This window comes from Mustela erminea, chromosome 18, assembly GCF_009829155.1.
Source record: "Mustela erminea isolate mMusErm1 chromosome 18, mMusErm1.Pri, whole genome shotgun sequence".
Lineage (NCBI taxonomy): Eukaryota > Metazoa > Chordata > Mammalia > Carnivora > Mustelidae > Mustela > Mustela erminea.
The window spans coordinates 48,731,925-48,748,460 of NC_045631.1; the positions used below are offsets into that span (position 1 = coordinate 48,731,925).

General features: G+C 39.0%; 1 protein-coding gene across 6 annotated transcripts in view; it reads left to right on the forward strand.

The window, feature by feature from the left end:
• HELZ (helicase with zinc finger) overlaps window positions 1-16,536 on the forward strand; it is a 162,614-nt gene that overhangs the window by 102,175 nt on the left and 43,903 nt on the right. For all 6 annotated transcript variants that reach the window (XM_032322670.1, XM_032322674.1, XM_032322671.1 and 3 more), the window contains 2 exons: window positions 2,365-2,593; window positions 10,199-10,403. In XM_032322670.1, coding sequence (XP_032178561.1) covers window positions 2,365-2,593; window positions 10,199-10,403 — 434 coding nt within the window. The remainder of the gene's footprint in view (window positions 1-2,364; window positions 2,594-10,198; window positions 10,404-16,536) is intronic.

Here is a 16,536-nt window from a genome sequence, read left to right on the forward strand (position 1 = left end):
CCAAGAGTTTGGTTTCTCACGACCGAGCCACCCTGGTTGCCCATCATTGCGGTTTTGATTTGTATTTCCCTGATGATGAGTGATATTGAGCATCTTTTCATGTGTCTGTTTGTTGAAGAAACTGTATTTTTTCCATTGGACATTCTGTCCTGCTTTGTCGAAGATTAGTGGACCATATAGTTTTGGGCTCATTTCTGGGTTTTCTGTTCTGTTCCATTGATCTGTGCGTCTGTTTTGTACCAGGACCATACTGTCTTAATGACTACAGCTTTGTGATATAGCTTGAAATCCAGAATAGTGATGCCTCCAGTTTTGTTTTTCTTTTTCAGAATTGCTTTGGCTATTTGGGGTCTTTCGTGGTTCCATACAAATTTTAGGATTATTTGTTCTAGGTCTGTGAAAAATGCTGGTAGCATTTTAGTAGGGAGAGTATTAAATATGTAGATTATTTTGGGGTAGTATAGACATTTTAACAATGTTTGTTCTTCCAGTCCATGAGCACGGAATGCTTTTCCATTTCTTTGTGGCTTCTTCAATTTCTTTCATAAGAATTCTGTAGTTTTTAGAGTACAGATCTTTTACCTCTTTAGTTAGGTTTATTCCCAGATATCTTAGTTTTTGCTGCAATTGCAAATGGGATCGATTTTTGATTTCTTTTTCTGCCGCTTCATTTTTGGTATATAGAAATGCAACAGATTTCTGCACTTTGATTTTATATCCTGAGAGTTTGCTGAATTCATTTATTAGTTCTCGCAATTTTTTGGTGATGTCTGACAGGTTTTCTGCATTGAGCATCATGTCTGCAAATAGTGAAAGTTTGACTTTGTCTCTCCAATTTGGATGCCTTCTTTTTTTCTTTTTTCTTTTTTTTTTTGGTCTGATTAAGGCCAAGACTTCCAATATTATGTTAAATAGTAATGGTAATAGTGGACATTTGGGCATTTGTTTATTTATTAAAAGATTTTATTTATTTATTTGACAGAGCACAAGTAGGCAGAGAGGCAGGCAGAGAGAGAGGAGGAAGCAGGTTCCCCGCTGAGCAGAGAGCCCGATGCGGGGCTCAATCCCAGGACCCCGAGATCATGACCTGAGCCGATGGCAGAGGCTTTAACCCACTGAGCCACCCAGGCGCCCCTGGGCATGCATTTAGAAGGAGTATTACCAGTAAGGTAGGAGGCACCCAGAGGAGACCTGGGATAGGTAATGCACGATCTAAAAACTGCCACATGGGACGAGTCAGAAATGATTGAAAGAACCTGGGTTGTTTGGCTAGAGAAGACTGAAGATTGATATTAAAACTGTATTCAGAAATTTATAGATTTGCCACAGAATGAGGGAATAGATTTGCTACTCTAAGAAAGACCATAAGAAAAAATGCTGTGCAAACTAGATTCTCAGTAAGCCTTCCTTACGGACTCCGCTGTGTTTGCCTTGGTTAGCAAGAAGGCTGGTCCAGGGAATGGGCCTTGCATGGAGTGGGACTGTAGATGAGATTAAGTCTGGTTCCAGAAATAATATTTTTAAAAGTTTAATAAGATTTATCATTCTAATCATTTTTATATGTTCATTCTGAAAGTAGCTCTCCAGTTCAGAAATACATAAAATACCGCTGTTCATTGGCATTAAGGATATTAACCTCCTTGTGCAGCCATCACCACCATCTGTCTCCAGAACTCCTTTCATTTTGTGAAACTGATACTCTGTACCCATTATATGAAAACTCCCTGTCCCACTTCCCTCCACCCCCTAGCCTCTTGGAACCACCATTCTGCTTTCTCTCTATGAATTTGACTACTCTAGGTACTTCATAGAAGTGTGGTCCTGTGGTATTTGTTCTTTTGTGACTGGCTTATTTTATTTAGTGTAATGTCTTCAGGGTTCATCCGTGCTGTAGCGTGTGTCAGAATCTCCTTCCTTTTTAAGGCTGAATGATATTTCTTGGTATGTATACACCGTGTTTTGTTTATCCACTTATCTGTCGATGGACACTTGGGTTGTTTCTGCCTTTTGCCCCCGTGACTAATGCTGTTATGAACATGGATATATAAATATTTTTGAGATCCTGCTTTCAGTTCTTTTGGGTAAATGCCCAGAAGTGGAATTGCTGGATCCTGTGTTAATTCTATGCTTCATTTTAATTCTGTGTTTTAGTTTTATGTTAATTGTTTTAGGAGCCGCCACACTACTTTCCAGAGTCTTTGGCATACCATTTGCCATTCCCACCTGCAGGACACAGGAGTCTCAGTTTCTCCACAACCTCACCGACACTTGTTACTTAGCAATAACATTTAAAAACTGAAATGCTTTTATTGTATCAGTGGTTCAAAGTAATCTTAAGTCTTTCATTCATTTATTTTTTTATAGGAAAACAGTTCAGAGTTTTGTTTCTTAGCACAGTGCGTACAAGGCATACTTGTAAACACAAACAGACACCGATTAAGAAGAAAGAGCAGCTGCTGGAAGATTCCACGGAGGATTTAGATTATGGTTTTCTCTCTAACTACAAACTTCTCAATACTGCCATCACAAGAGCACAGTCCCTGGTTGCTGTGGTGGGCGATCCCATTGCTCTGTGCTCTATTGGAAGATGCAGGTAATTCTGTGTTCCTAAAACACTAAAGGGGAAAATGTACAGTAATTCGCATCCCTATGTATATACTTATTTATATGACCTCTTGTCTAATTAAAATCAGGTTCAGTCACCTGATACCAGTGGGAACACAAAAATATATTGCTTTGGGTCTCTTCATTATGTTCGTAATTATGTATTCTTTCATTCAGTCATCACGCAGCAGGTATTTCCTGAGTGCATGCTATGTTCTAAGCGCCTTTCTAGCCACTAAGAATGTATCAGTGACAGAAATGAATAAAAATCTCTGCCTTTGTGGGCTTTATGTTTTATTGGGGAGGAGAGGAAGACTGAGATTAAACAGAATAAGAATACTGTATGTGGTAAGTTCAGTGAAAGAGAAATAGAACATAAAGGAGAATTAGGAGTGATGGGGGTGCAGCAAGCTGCTTTGTGATTTATGGAGTGTGGTCAGAGCTTCCCTCACTGAGAAGCTGACTTTGAAGTAAAGGAGTGAGCTATGCTGATATCTGGGTAAAAGTGTTCCAGGAAGAGGGAACAGCTTGTGCAAGGGTCCTGAGGTGGTTTTGTGTATATGTGTATCTTTGATGGAGATTGAATTTTTTATTGATATTATTTCATTTTTTCCCCCTTCATTATTGTGTGAGCTTGTTTTTGGTGAATTTCCTTCTCTACTTACTTTCTCTCAGGGCTTCTCAGTGTAAATGATTCATGGTGTTTGGTTAATCCAAGGGTCTTAAAATTAAGGAGGTTAGGAGTGGTTATTACTTGTGTTTGAATAGTGTTGCTAGTATTCCTATATTTTCTACTAAAATGTAGTTAAAATATCAAAATAAAAAATTACTCTTTATACACTTATTTATTTTATTTATGTACACCAGGTAATAGGAATTTTAACTGTTTGAGGCTAGTAATATGAGGCTTGGTCTTTATAGTGTTGAAACTTATGTTACGATTAACAAAAAACAGTTGAACAGAAATTTATAGCCTATATTATTTATGGAAAAGAAATACAGTAGGGATTACTTAAAGTTGTGGAAGTATTCTGGACCTGTTAAAGTGAATTCAGATAGTAGAAAGCGATGTAGACAGTTCTGAATATGCCTTGGGTAATTATTTCTTTTTGATAGTTAGAATTAAAGTAGACAGAGCTGTTAAGAAGTGGCCTAAACCACCTTTTCTATTGCAATATAGATATGGCAGCGTTTTATTGTCTGTTTTCCTGTTTCAGCAGGAAGAAAAATTCTATGGGGAAAGGAAACAACTGGGACTTTTAATAATAATCTGCATGTATTAGAGTTTAAGACTCCAGAAGAAGTTAATATACTTTATAGGGGAAAGCCATTAACAAAGGAATCAAGTAGTTTTAATTTATGATTAGGTTATAAAAAATAACCTTTATTTTAAAAAAATCCACGGGACTCCTGGGTGGCTCAGTTGGTTAAGTGACTGCCTTCATGGTCATGGTCCTAGGGTACTGGGATCAAGTCCCACATGGGGCTCCCTGCTCAGTGGGGAGCCTGCTTCTCCCTCTGTCTCTGCCCCTCCTTCCCACTCATGCTCTCTCTCTCTCTGACAAATAAATAAATAAAATCTTCAAAAAAATAATTAAAAATTTTAAAAAATCCACAAAACTTGAGTGGTCCATGGCTTATTTATGCATAGCTAAACAGTCCTGTTGTAAAATCTCTCTCTCTTTTTTTTTTTTTAAAGATTTTATCATTTATTTGAGAGCGAGAGAAAGAGAGGGAAGAGAGAAAGAGAGGGAAAAGCAGACTCCCCACTGAGCAGGGAGCCCGATGCAGGGTTCGATTTCAGGACACCAACATCGTGATCAGACGCTTAATCAACTGAGCCACCCAGGCACCCCCATAATATCTTTAATTTCATACTTAAAAGATGGATTTCTGTTCATTTTTAGCCACTAATGATGAAAAGTTGGGGAAGGGAATGTATTAATTCCAAGTTACAAATGAATAAAACTAGGTGTAATAATTTAGCTTTTCTCCTAAGAATTTTAGGAGTAACTTTAATTACTTTATAATACATTGAAAGCATATTTGGTTAGAATATTCCTGTGATATTTACCATTTTTTTTATATTTATCATTAGAAAAATGTGAGAATACATACACTTTGGTTAGAATTTAATAGATGAAAGCACATATAAAATAGGACAACTTATTAAAAAAAAAACTAGGGGAAAAAAAGCAAATTAGAAACTACTGGGGGAGTAAGTAGATATAACAATAGCCTTGAGCCAGATTTGTTTTAGACTCCCTTTATAAATAATGTCAAACATTTGTCGATATGAATATTATTTTTCAAAAATGATTATCCCCTTTGTAGAGTTGTATTATGCTCTGAATTCCATGAGATAAGCATTTTTCACCCCTTCTGTGACATAAATTGTTATTTTCTTAGAGCAGTTAGGTGAATAATTCTGAGGCCATGTTGTCAGGATTATCTAGGGCTAATTTTTAACTTGTAGCCAGGCCTATTGTTTGCTTATTTCTTACTATACAGCGGAGTGTAAGAGGTTAACTGTATTATGTAGGGAGAAGAAAATCACGTGATGTATAGCTAATTTAGAATGCTGGTTATCTGTGTTATTTGGACAGTTTAATCAGGGCTTTAATCCAAGAGCTGATAGTTGAAGTGTATGGGTATTTGTGCTTTAATCTTTTAAATTTCATTAGAAATTAATTTAACTCACAAGTAAACTTGGGGGACATACCTTTTTTTTTTTTTTTTTTTCCCCAAAGCTTTCAGCTTTTCACTAAGTATTTCAGCTTTTCATTAAGTATGATGTCAGCTGTGGACTTGTTGTATATGGCCTTTATCTATTTATTTTTTTAAGATTATATTTATTTGAGAGAAAGAGTGAAGGAGAGCACGAGAGTGGGGTGAGGGGCAGAGAGAGAAGCTGATCCCCCGCTGAGCAGGTTGCCCAATGCAGATTTGCAGGGCTTGATCCTTGGACTCTGGGGTTATGACTTGTGCCGAAGGCCCAAACTGACTGAGCCGCCCAGGTGTCCCTACATGTATGATTCTTAGGCACTATAGTAACAGAGGAATGAATTCTTTGTAGTTTGAGTTAATCAGCCACGCCCCCTGTGTCCCATTCAGTATTTGTGAAAAACTAATATATTTCCAAATATTGATTAAATTTTCAAGGAATAATTATGGTATATAGTATACCAGTGTAGATGGCAACTGTTAGGGGCACCTGGGTGGCTCAGTGGGTTAAGCCTCTGCCTTCGGCTCAGGTCATGATCCTAGGGTCCTGGGATCAAGCCCCTCGGGCTCTGCTCAGCGGGGAGCCTGCCCCCTGCCCCTGCCCCACCTTCTCTCTCTGCCTGCCTCTCTGCCTACTTGTGATTTCTGTCTGTCAAATAAATAAATAAATAATCTTTAGAAGGCAACCATTACATAATCTTTTTGTTGTATTTTCTTTTTTTTTTTTTTTTTTGGATTTTATTTATTTATTTGACAGAGAGATAGCACAAGCAAGCAGAGTGGCAGGCAGAGGGAGAGGGAGAAGCAGGCTCTCTGCTGAGCAGGGAGCTGGATGTGGGACTCGATCCCAGGACCCTGGGATCATGACCCGAGCTGAAGGCAGTTGCTTAACCGACTGAGCCACCCAGGCACCCCTTTTTGTTGTATTTTTAAATAGAATTTATCTGTTAACTTAAAGTGAATGTAGTGACCTTCCTCCTCGCCAGCTCGCCAAGTCAACGAATAGTAGCTGCTGTTTACTGACAGCTTTCTCTTGCCAGGTGCTTGGTTAAGTGCTCTGCACACTCAGCCTTATTCAGTCATCCCAACAACCCTGCAATGTGTGAATTTTATTTGCATTTTAAATGGGCTGCCTGATTCAAGAGTTTAAATTACTACCCAAGGTCATTTACCTATTAAGTGGTTCACTCAAACAGATGTCACACCGACTTCAAAACCCAAACTCTTCTCTCTGGCTTACCCTGCCTTTCCCAGGAACTGAAGAAAATGCTTGTATAAATCTACAGCGTATGGGGAGGGCCGGGAGGAGTCATACATTTCTCCAAATCGCTGTGTTGGGAAGAGGTTTTCCTGTGAACTGGATTTCTTCATTAGCAGATTCCATTTACTGAGTGAGATAAAATCGTATTTCAGATGTATGTATATGTGTATGTATACATATGCACTCTCTATAACTTAAGGATGCTCAGTGATTTTTCACTGTTTTGTCGGTGATCTTAGAAGCAAGGTTAGCATAAAAACAAAACCAAACTTTGTTCATGTGGTAACTAAAATTAAGGTTATCTTCTTTGAAATACTTGTAATTATATTACAATGTAAAAACATACTTGGGTTCTCTAGTTCAAATTGTTGTCATAATAATATGTGAAAATTTTAGGGATGGGCCTCAGAATTAGTGCACCCTATGAATAACCACAGTGGTGAAGTCTTCTCAATCTGAATATAGTTGAAGTTCTCAAGTGATCTGTGTGTTCAGAATTGCCTCATAATGCCATACATAGTATTTAATAAAGTATTGTGGAGTTCAAGGGCTGTGAGCCTACATGAAGAGAGAAAAGAAAAAAATTATTTTTTTAAAGATTTTTAAAATTTATCTGACAGAGAAAGAGAGGGAGAGAGAGAACACAAGCAAGGGGAGTGGGAGAGGGAGGAAGAGTCTTCCTGCTGGGCAAGCAGGGAGCCCGGTGTGGGGCTTGCTGGATCCCAGAACCCTGGGATCACCACCTGAGCCGAAGGCAGACACCCAATGACCCAGGAGCCCTAAGAAAAGGAAAATTTTCAACTTTAAGAATTTTTGAAGGAAGGGCACCTGAGTGGCTCAGTGGGTTAAAGCCTCTGCCTTTAGCTCAGGTCATGATCCCAGGGTCCTGGGATCGAGCCCCATATCGGGCTCTCTGCTCAGCGGTGGGGGGAGCCTGCTTTCCTCACTCTCTGTCTCTGCCTGCCTCTCTGCCTACTTGTGATCTCTGTCTGTCAAATAGATAAATAAAATCTTTAAAAAATATATTTTTTTGAAGGAAAAAATGCATTTCTCTGAAAATTTATAAGTGAGAAAGTATAATAATAATACTGTTGGTGTCTTATTTTACACATGTGGAAATTGAGCTACAGAGAGAGATTAAGTTATTGAATTGCCTGAAGTTACACAGCTGAATGACAGAGCCATGACCAAAACCCCAGAGCGGAGTTCTGGAATCCATGTTCTTGACCACTTCCCCATACCAGTGGGTCATTCAAAGGATAAGTGAGATTTAAAATAGAGATTTCAGGTTACTTTCGGAACTTGTTTAACTTGATTAACTTACTGTGTTTATTGTTCTGAAATGGTGTCCATTAGCTCTAAGCCTGTGTTTTCGAGATCCCTGACATCTTGTAGACAAAGACTGTCACTGAGCTACTAGCTTCTCTTGAACTGTGGGGTTGTTGGAAGGTTCTGCTTAATTAACTCTGTGTAACTTCAGCTCTTGTTCAAGAGCAGCTGAGGTCAGTGAGGCCGGTATAGGAGCAGGGTATGGGATTTTAAAAGGAGCTTAAACATAGAACAAGTTCTATGCTGGAAATGAAAATCCGTTATAAAAAATTGGTATTAAAAACTTAGAGTAAAAGTTGCTGTGTCTTAAATTTCAACCCAAATATGAAATGCCATTTTATGAAATTGATACTTTATCAATTAGACCAAAGAAACGTCTGAATGTAGCATGTAGAATCATGTTGATAAATGTTCCCACAGTTGAATACTGTGGCTTTATTTAAATCAAAAGGGCAGAAAAGTTTATGGATTTTAGCTTCTTAGTGCTATATTAAAGATAACCAGGGTACCTAGGTGGCTCAGTTGGTTAAGTGTCTGCCTTTGACTTAGGTCTTGATTTCAAGGTCCTGGAATTGAGCCCTGCTTCTCCCTCTCCTTCTGCAGCTCCCCCTGCTTGTGCGCTCTTTCACACACTCTATCTCTTTCAAATAAATAGATAAAAAATAGAAAGATAGTTCTTCCTTAGCTTATCAGACTGTGAGAAAAAAGCCTTGATTCCTTCAGAAGGGTTCTTTTTTCCCCCTAAGGTCACATACATTTATGTATGTATGTATGTATGTATGTATGTATGTATGTTTTGGGGAGGGAGAGAGAGAGCAGGGAGGAGCAGAGTGGGAGGGAGCGGGGCAAGCAGTCTCTGCAGTGAGCCTGGAGCTTGTCGTGGGGCTCCATCTCATGATCCCAAGATCATGACCCGGAGATCTTGACCTGAGCTGAAACCAAGACTCAGCCACCCTGGCACCCCCAGAAGGGTTCTTAATAAAAATAAAGGTTACTAGTGTGCATTTCTTAGCAACACATACTTCCTGTAGCTGAATGACTGTTTTGTTATCCTTTATATTTTATTGTCAGAAATGCCTATTTAACATTTTGTAGTACTTGTTGTTGACATATAGACCTGAAATTTCTTTTGGATCCATTTCTTAAACTCATCTTTAAAAAAACATAAAAGACATATGTAAGAGAAACATAGTTCAAAATTAAACCCTGCAAAGTTTTATGAATGTATGAATAACCCATTTCCCACTCATATACTAACTTTTATAATACAAACCTTTTCATTTATGCTTCTTGAAGCTCTCTTGATTACTTCTTGTCCACCTGGACACAAGGATACCAACTTGGGAAGAAACCATTTCATGTATCTTTTATAGTGTAATAAAACATTATTTGAACCTCATGTTAAAGATAGGTATGCATATTTATAATAGTCATTTAAAATTTTTAAAAATTTATGTTGTCTTTTGTAATATGTATTTATTTTTTTTGATATTTAAAGAACAGTTTCCAAACCTGTAGGAAAACAGCTATCCAACTGTAACAAGTTTTTGAATTTTTTTCCCTTTACTATTTATTAATCTGATTAGGAAATGAATAATCAACATTAAAATACACATCTAACTTCCTGCATTTTTCATAATCACTTTAACTCTCTTCGTCAATTAATGTTCTGTGTTCTGCTTGTGACAAGGCATCTGTTTAAGTAAGAGAAAATACAGGAATAGCTAGTTATTTCTTAAGTATCTTCCTTGAGGATTATCTACTTTGTGGTTCAGGTTTATGTCATGAGTTGGCTTTTCTTAGTCATCTAGCACCAGGTTCCTTTGGCCCCATAATTCAGATTAGTCTGATTTATATATGTGTCTATATTTGTGTGTGTCTATAACGTATATGTAAGTATGTATTAAGTACAAATCATGGGTAAAATGAGGTAGCATCAGTTTTGAAATCCTTACCTATGTAGATAACAAAACTGTCATTTTTAGATTAGTGTGGATAATTGAGCATTGACCACATTACTTGCATTGGTCAGGCAAAATTAATTGAGAGCATAATTTGTATTTTCCACAATATTTGACTTGACTGTAGTTTCAGAATCGAATTTCTGGAGTCTTGTAATCTGGTAGAAAGATTATACCTGAATCATCGTCAGGTGAATGTTGATCTGAGGATTTGGGGTGGGAAGAGGGAATTTGAAACTATCTTTAGTTGCTTATGTTCGTTTCTATGATTTTATCCACTGAAATTGTATACTGATCTTCTAATAAATCTTTTCTGTAGGAAATTTTGGGAACGGTTTATTGCCCTGTGTCATGAAAATAATAGCCTACACGGAATCACTTTTGAACAGATCAAAGCTCAGCTAGAGGCTTTAGAACTCAAGAAGACGTATGTGTTGAATCCACTGGCACCTGAATTTATCCCCCGGGCTCTACGACTGCAGCATTCAGGAAATACCAACAAACTGCAGCAGTCACCCCCCAAGGTAAAGCCTGCTCTCGGAGTCGAAGAGGGTAGAGGGAGAGAACAGCACAGAATGGCCCAAGGTTCACTGGGCTGCAAGTTTCTTCAAGTATTGGAAATGAAGGTTACATTGGGTGGCAAGCAGTCTCTTCAAGGAGCTTGTTTAGTTCGGATATGTACGTGACAATACAGTGTGGTGTGTAGCCATGCTCAAGGTCATAATCATCCTCAAAAAAGTTTCCAAGTACCTGATTGCTTTTGTGTCCTTTGTATGATACTTTCCTGTCCTCTCTGCTGATAGGCGTTTATTTAGCATGATGTGAATACAACAAAGCAGTTTAAAAGACTGTTAACACTCATTAAAAAGAGCCCTCAGAGCGTATTATTACAAGAAATAATATTATATAATAGTGTTTGTTGAAAACAGTTCTAACCTGTGTTGATCAATTCATTTCAAGTAATATTTGACCCAGTGAGAAAATTTGGTTGACTTCTTGAAGATTAATTGACTTGACCTATATTTGTTGTGTAGGAAGTAGTCCAGTCAGGAATGGAGGTGAGTCAGTCAGGGCCATGTCTGCTTTTGAATCAGTTATTTTGGGCAGGGACAGCTGCTGTGTTTGCTACAGTGCCTGAAAAAAATAGGCTTGCACCTACCATCTAGAAAAGAAAGTTAGGAGAATAGCATGTTTAGTATCTGCTCTGGTTTTTTTGGTGTGTTTATAGTCATCAGTATGGTATGAAATTTATTGACAGGAATGAAGTAAAAGAATATGTCAGTTTGGGGCTTCATTTTAAAAATGTAAAACCTGATATGTGAACAATAATTAATGGTTTAATATCTTGAAAATCTTTGAGCTGAATAGGTATTAAGCTGAGAAGAGAATTTCTGTGTTAATATACCATTGTATATTATTAAATAAAAATGGTCCGAATGTGCAGTCATGTTTTACTGATTTGGGATTTCTAGGGGATTAAACATCTTGCATAAACAAGTCTTCTAGATTTCTAAACCTTTAAAATATTAATTAATAATCAACTTATTTATCAGATAGTTAAGTTGCTTCTCTGTGCCAGCTGCTGGGGTAGTTGTTAGAGAAGCATAAGGGAGCACATGAGGCCCCCTGAGTCCTTTGCGGCAGCTGTTGGAGGATGATGGTCAGAGGAGGCAGGTGGATTCAAGGCAGTTTCCACCACAGAGTTCTTGTTTAGCAGTCCACTGAATAGAGGGGGATAGTGCTAGACTGAGCAGACATTTCAGAAACTAGGATATAAAAGCTCCGTCAGGGCAGAGATTTTTGCCTGTATTACTTACTGCACTGGCCTCTGTGCCTAGAACAACACTGGCTCATCACAGGTGCTTCAGGGAATTTTTTGAGATGAATGAATAAAGCTTAAGAAAGAGCTTATACAAAAGGTCAGAGGTATGAAAGAGCGGGCTCTGCAGGGACCAGCGAGGAATTTAGGGTGTATGGGGAGTGGGGAATCCAGGTCGAAATTTTTATATTTTACAGTTTTTTAAAAAATTAAAATATTGTAAAATCATTATATTCTTTGCACATCCTTAACTACAATAGAGTAAAATCTTCTTACGGACTTGGGAGTGGAAACATCAGTTTACGAACAATAGGTCAGCCAGATTCAAGCCAGAGTCCAAACGTGGACTGATCGCAAGCAAGATCCTGCAGTTTGCTCTGTATTTTCCTTGTAAAAGTGAAGTAAATAGAATATGTTCAATCCACTTGCTTTTCTAAAAACCATAAACTCCTTGAAGGCAGAAATCCAGTTCTGTATACTTTTTATGGCCCCTAATGCCTTGCCCCACACTTTGTATGTAGTGGCTGCTCAGTAAATATTTGATAAGTGAGTAAGGGTTACGGTGCATCCAGGAAAGTATAGTGTGGCCTTTCTCTCTTTCTCTTTCTTTGTGGCTTTTCTCTTTTAATAAGAGGATTGTGTAATTAAAGGCCAAAGCAGCCATTGCCCTTTTTTTTTTTTTTTTTTTTAACTTTTTAGAAAATACTCTTCACTGATGCCACAGATACCATCTGTTGTTTCTGTCACTAACACAGCGGTTCATCAAATTATTTATACACCTGGCTATTTAAAAATATTGATTATTTATAGCATGTCTGAGAATACTCAGTAATTTTAAATAACTGAGGTGTAGTAAGCAAGAGGTTGTTTTTGTCACTTTATCTCCTTCTCTCCCCAGGATTTTATTTTACTTCCATTAAATTGTTTTGAGGTTTGCATTTGTACTAGAGTCTTGTTTTATTTCACTTTCTGTTGTAGGAAGTTTCAAATAATCGTAAGTAGAATAGTATAATGAATTCCCTCTCCTTTTTAAAAATTTTATTTATTTGAGAGAGAGTGAGTGCACATGAGCATGACCATTAATGGGGGGAGGAGCAGAGGGACAAGCAGACTCCCCGCTAAGCACGGAGCCCAACTCGGGGCTCAGGCGCAGGACCCTGAGATTATGACCTGAGTCAAAGCCCAAGAGTCAGATGCTCAACGTACTGAGCCCCCCAAGTGGCCCTCTGTCATCTAGGTTTACTAATTACCAACTTAAACTTATCTCATCCCCCCACCAGATCTACACACTGGAAAATTTTGAAACAGATTCCAGATATTTTATTTTATGTGCTAGAGTCTTTTGGTGAATGGAGATACACTTCATTGTTAGAAAAGGATGCTATTTATGAAAACATACTAAACCATACAGTTTCCCCTTAAGTTTTCCTTAATGTATAGCTTTATATTAAAAATTAGTACTGTTGATGTTAGACTATGATTTAAGTCCCAGTCGGATTTCCTGGAGATGCAGTCGTCAGAAGCCTGGCCGATAGTTGAAAGTTCAGGACGTGCTTGCTCTGGGTTGTGTTTGGCGACGAAACATGGCCCGAGCTGTTTAGCAGTCACATAACTTTATGCTAAGAGGTCCGTTCTGTGATGGTGTTAGCAAAGGTCCAGAATGTTTGGGCTCCAGGAGCCACTTGTCCGAGCTGGCCCTTTCTTGCCTTCCTCTCTGCAGGCATCGTTTATTGCCAGGAGACTGCAGAATTAGCACAGAGAAAAGCAATTTGCCTGTTTTCATTCCACTTACTCTGAGGGCATTTGCTGGGAGCAGCGTTTGGAAGCTTTGCTAAAATGGAACAGATTCATTTGCACACACTCTGAAAACCAGTCGGAGCAGAGATAACACTCAGAAATGGATTCTCTGAAAAGACCATAGCATTATTTTATAGATTTTAGTTGGGAGTTGTTTTTATCATCCGTCCCTAGCTGCTCACTGTCCAGACATCAGAAAACATGTCAGTCTGTGTACGTCAGTAGCCTCAGTGCCCATCCAGGGGTAGACGTGTGTTGGGCCTCATTAACATTTGTTGAATGCGTAAATGGAAAACGATGTGTAAAAAAAGAAACATTTGACTTAACAATGATGGAGTAAAAAGTCCATATGAACTATGTTGACACGAGCTGTATTTGCTTGTAAAAATCCTGACATTCTACTAAAGGTACACAGACTTTATTATTGGAATTACCACTGTGGAATGACTTTCATACATAGTTCGTGCTAACCCTCCTACTACGTTATTATTTGTTTATAAGCTACCAAACACCATGTGATTTTTCTATGGACCAAGTATACTTACTGCCCTACAGCTGCATGCTGAGTCAAAGAGTCCGAGGAAAGTTTCTCCTGCACTGAACCGTACAGAGTACTGAATTATACTTGTAGAGGTGCATATCTTTTTACATGATAGGCCTCAGTTGCTTCTTAAGTTAGCTTATCCCCCAACCCTGAGTGCCGATGCATGTTGTCTGGCCTGCTTCCAGCTTCACAGTGTAGGATTAACCTAGACTGTGGTTATTCTTTGTGTTGGTTTCCTCTTGTGGCTGCAACAAATCAGCACAAACTTAGTGACTTAAAACAACACAAATGTATTATCTCACATTTCTTTGGGCCACATGTCCATGCTGCCTTGGTTGGTTTCTTGACGTTGGGTCTCGAAAGGCCAGGATCAAGCAAGGTGTGGGCTGACTGGCCCCTTATCTGGAGGCTCTGGGAAGATTCTGCTTCAGAGTTCATGAAGAATCCGGTTTCTTGTGGTTACAGGACCAACATCCTTATTTCCTTGCCTGCTGGAGCATTCTTAGCTTCTGGAGCCTTCTCTCCCATTCTTGGATTTGGCCCTTGTGTTGTCTCAGAGTCACCAATGATGTATTAAATCCTTCTCTCCCTTGGAATCTCTGACTTCCTCTTTTTGCCACATCTGTCTGATTCCAGCTGGGGAAACTTTTCTGCTTTTAAGGCTCATGTGATTAGAGTGGGTCCACCCAGGTAATCTAGGATAACCTCCTTATTTCAAATCCACCACTTACTTATATCTGCCGCATAACATGGCACAGTCATGGATTCCAGGGATCAGGGTGTGGATGTCTTGGGGTGCTGCTCGTACCACACTGACTGCATCACTGTTTTTTCTGCATGCTGCACAGTCACCCCTGCTTGATGGTTCATTAGAGGCTAAGAAATCTAAATGGTGTGCTACCCTTTTGGAACAGTCTTACCTCCTTTCTTCTGTCCCTGTATGTGCCCCAACTGCTCTTGATGTCACTTCTGATTGCTTCTGCTTCTGATCTTCCCACTTACCCCTGCCGTCTCTGCTGCCTGCCACGCTCACCTTTTCGTGGTTTCTTCTTTCTTCTGCCCTGCTTTTCTTACTGCTCCTTTATTCCTCAGAAGTTTGTTTTTTTCTAGCTAGTGCCGATCACTGGGAACATTCTCCGGATTAATGGACCGACTGTGATTCTTAATGGACTGGCTGTGATTCTTTTTTGAGTGTTTCTTTCTGACTCTCTAAGAGTTGGAGCTTCCTTGCCCTTGTCCCCTCATAACGAGCTTACCTGACCACATGCCTTTAATGTTTAGTGCTGACCTGAATAATTAACACTGCCGACAGATAGGGAGATAAATGAAGTGTCACTGTACTTTTGCTTTGGTCAGGAAGAAATTTCTTTTCCTGTTGTAGATGTTATCCACCCCCCAGATGTTAGGTACAGATAACAGATTTGTATCTGTCTAAGGGTAAGTTGTATAGCATGCTACTTCTGTTGTATCATGGCTTTGTGTGTTACATGGAGCCAATAGAACGACAAATTTTTTTAAATCCAGAAATTCAGAACCATTGTCTCTTCAAATACTGTTTCTGCCCTAAAGTCATCCCATTTAATGGTACATGAGTCTAGCATTGCTTATTTAATAAATCTTCGGATGATGGACATTTAGGTTGTTAACATTTAACACACATATAAACAATGCTGTGGTGAACATCTGTGCCCAAATCCAGTATTACTTCATTTGGATAAATTCCTGAAAGTGCAATTATTGGGTTAAAACATGTGTACATTTTTGATGCTTCTGGTAATGTTGGCAAATTGCTTTCTAGAACATTTGTACGCTCCCTTAAGCAAGTTGTACCAGTGTCTTTTCCTATTCCTTCAGTAGATTTTACACTTGAAGTTGCCATGAATCATGCTTGAAATATCTTTTTTTTTTTTCAAAGATTTTATTTATTTATTTGACAGAGAGAGATCACAAGTAGGCAGAGAGGCAGGCGGGGGGGGGGGGCGGCGGGATGCAGGCTCCCTGCTGAGCAGAGAGCCTGATGCGGGGCTCGATCCCAGGACCCTGGAATCATGACCCGAGCCAAAGGCAGAGGTTTTTACCCACTGAGCCACCCAGGCACCCCCATGCTCGAAATATCTTAAGTCCCAAACCCATGTTTATGTTCACATGGTTGTTTTAAAGGTTTTCATCCTCAGGAATTGAAGACTGATTTTTTTCCCTTAAAAAGCAACTTTTCTTTTTTTAAAGAGATTGTTTATTTATTTATTTGACCAAGAGAGACACAGCGGGAGAGGGAACACAGGCAGGGGGAGTGGGAGAGGGAGAAGCAGGCTTCCTGCCCAGCAGGGAGCCCAATGCAGGGCTTGATCCCAGGACACTGGAAATGTGACCTGAGCTAAAGGCAGACACCCAACTACGGAGCCACCTAGGTGCCACCTAGGCGCCGTGAATAGCAACTTTTCATTTCATCATTTAATTAATAGAAAATTTGTAGAGAAGCTGTAAAGGAGTAGAATTT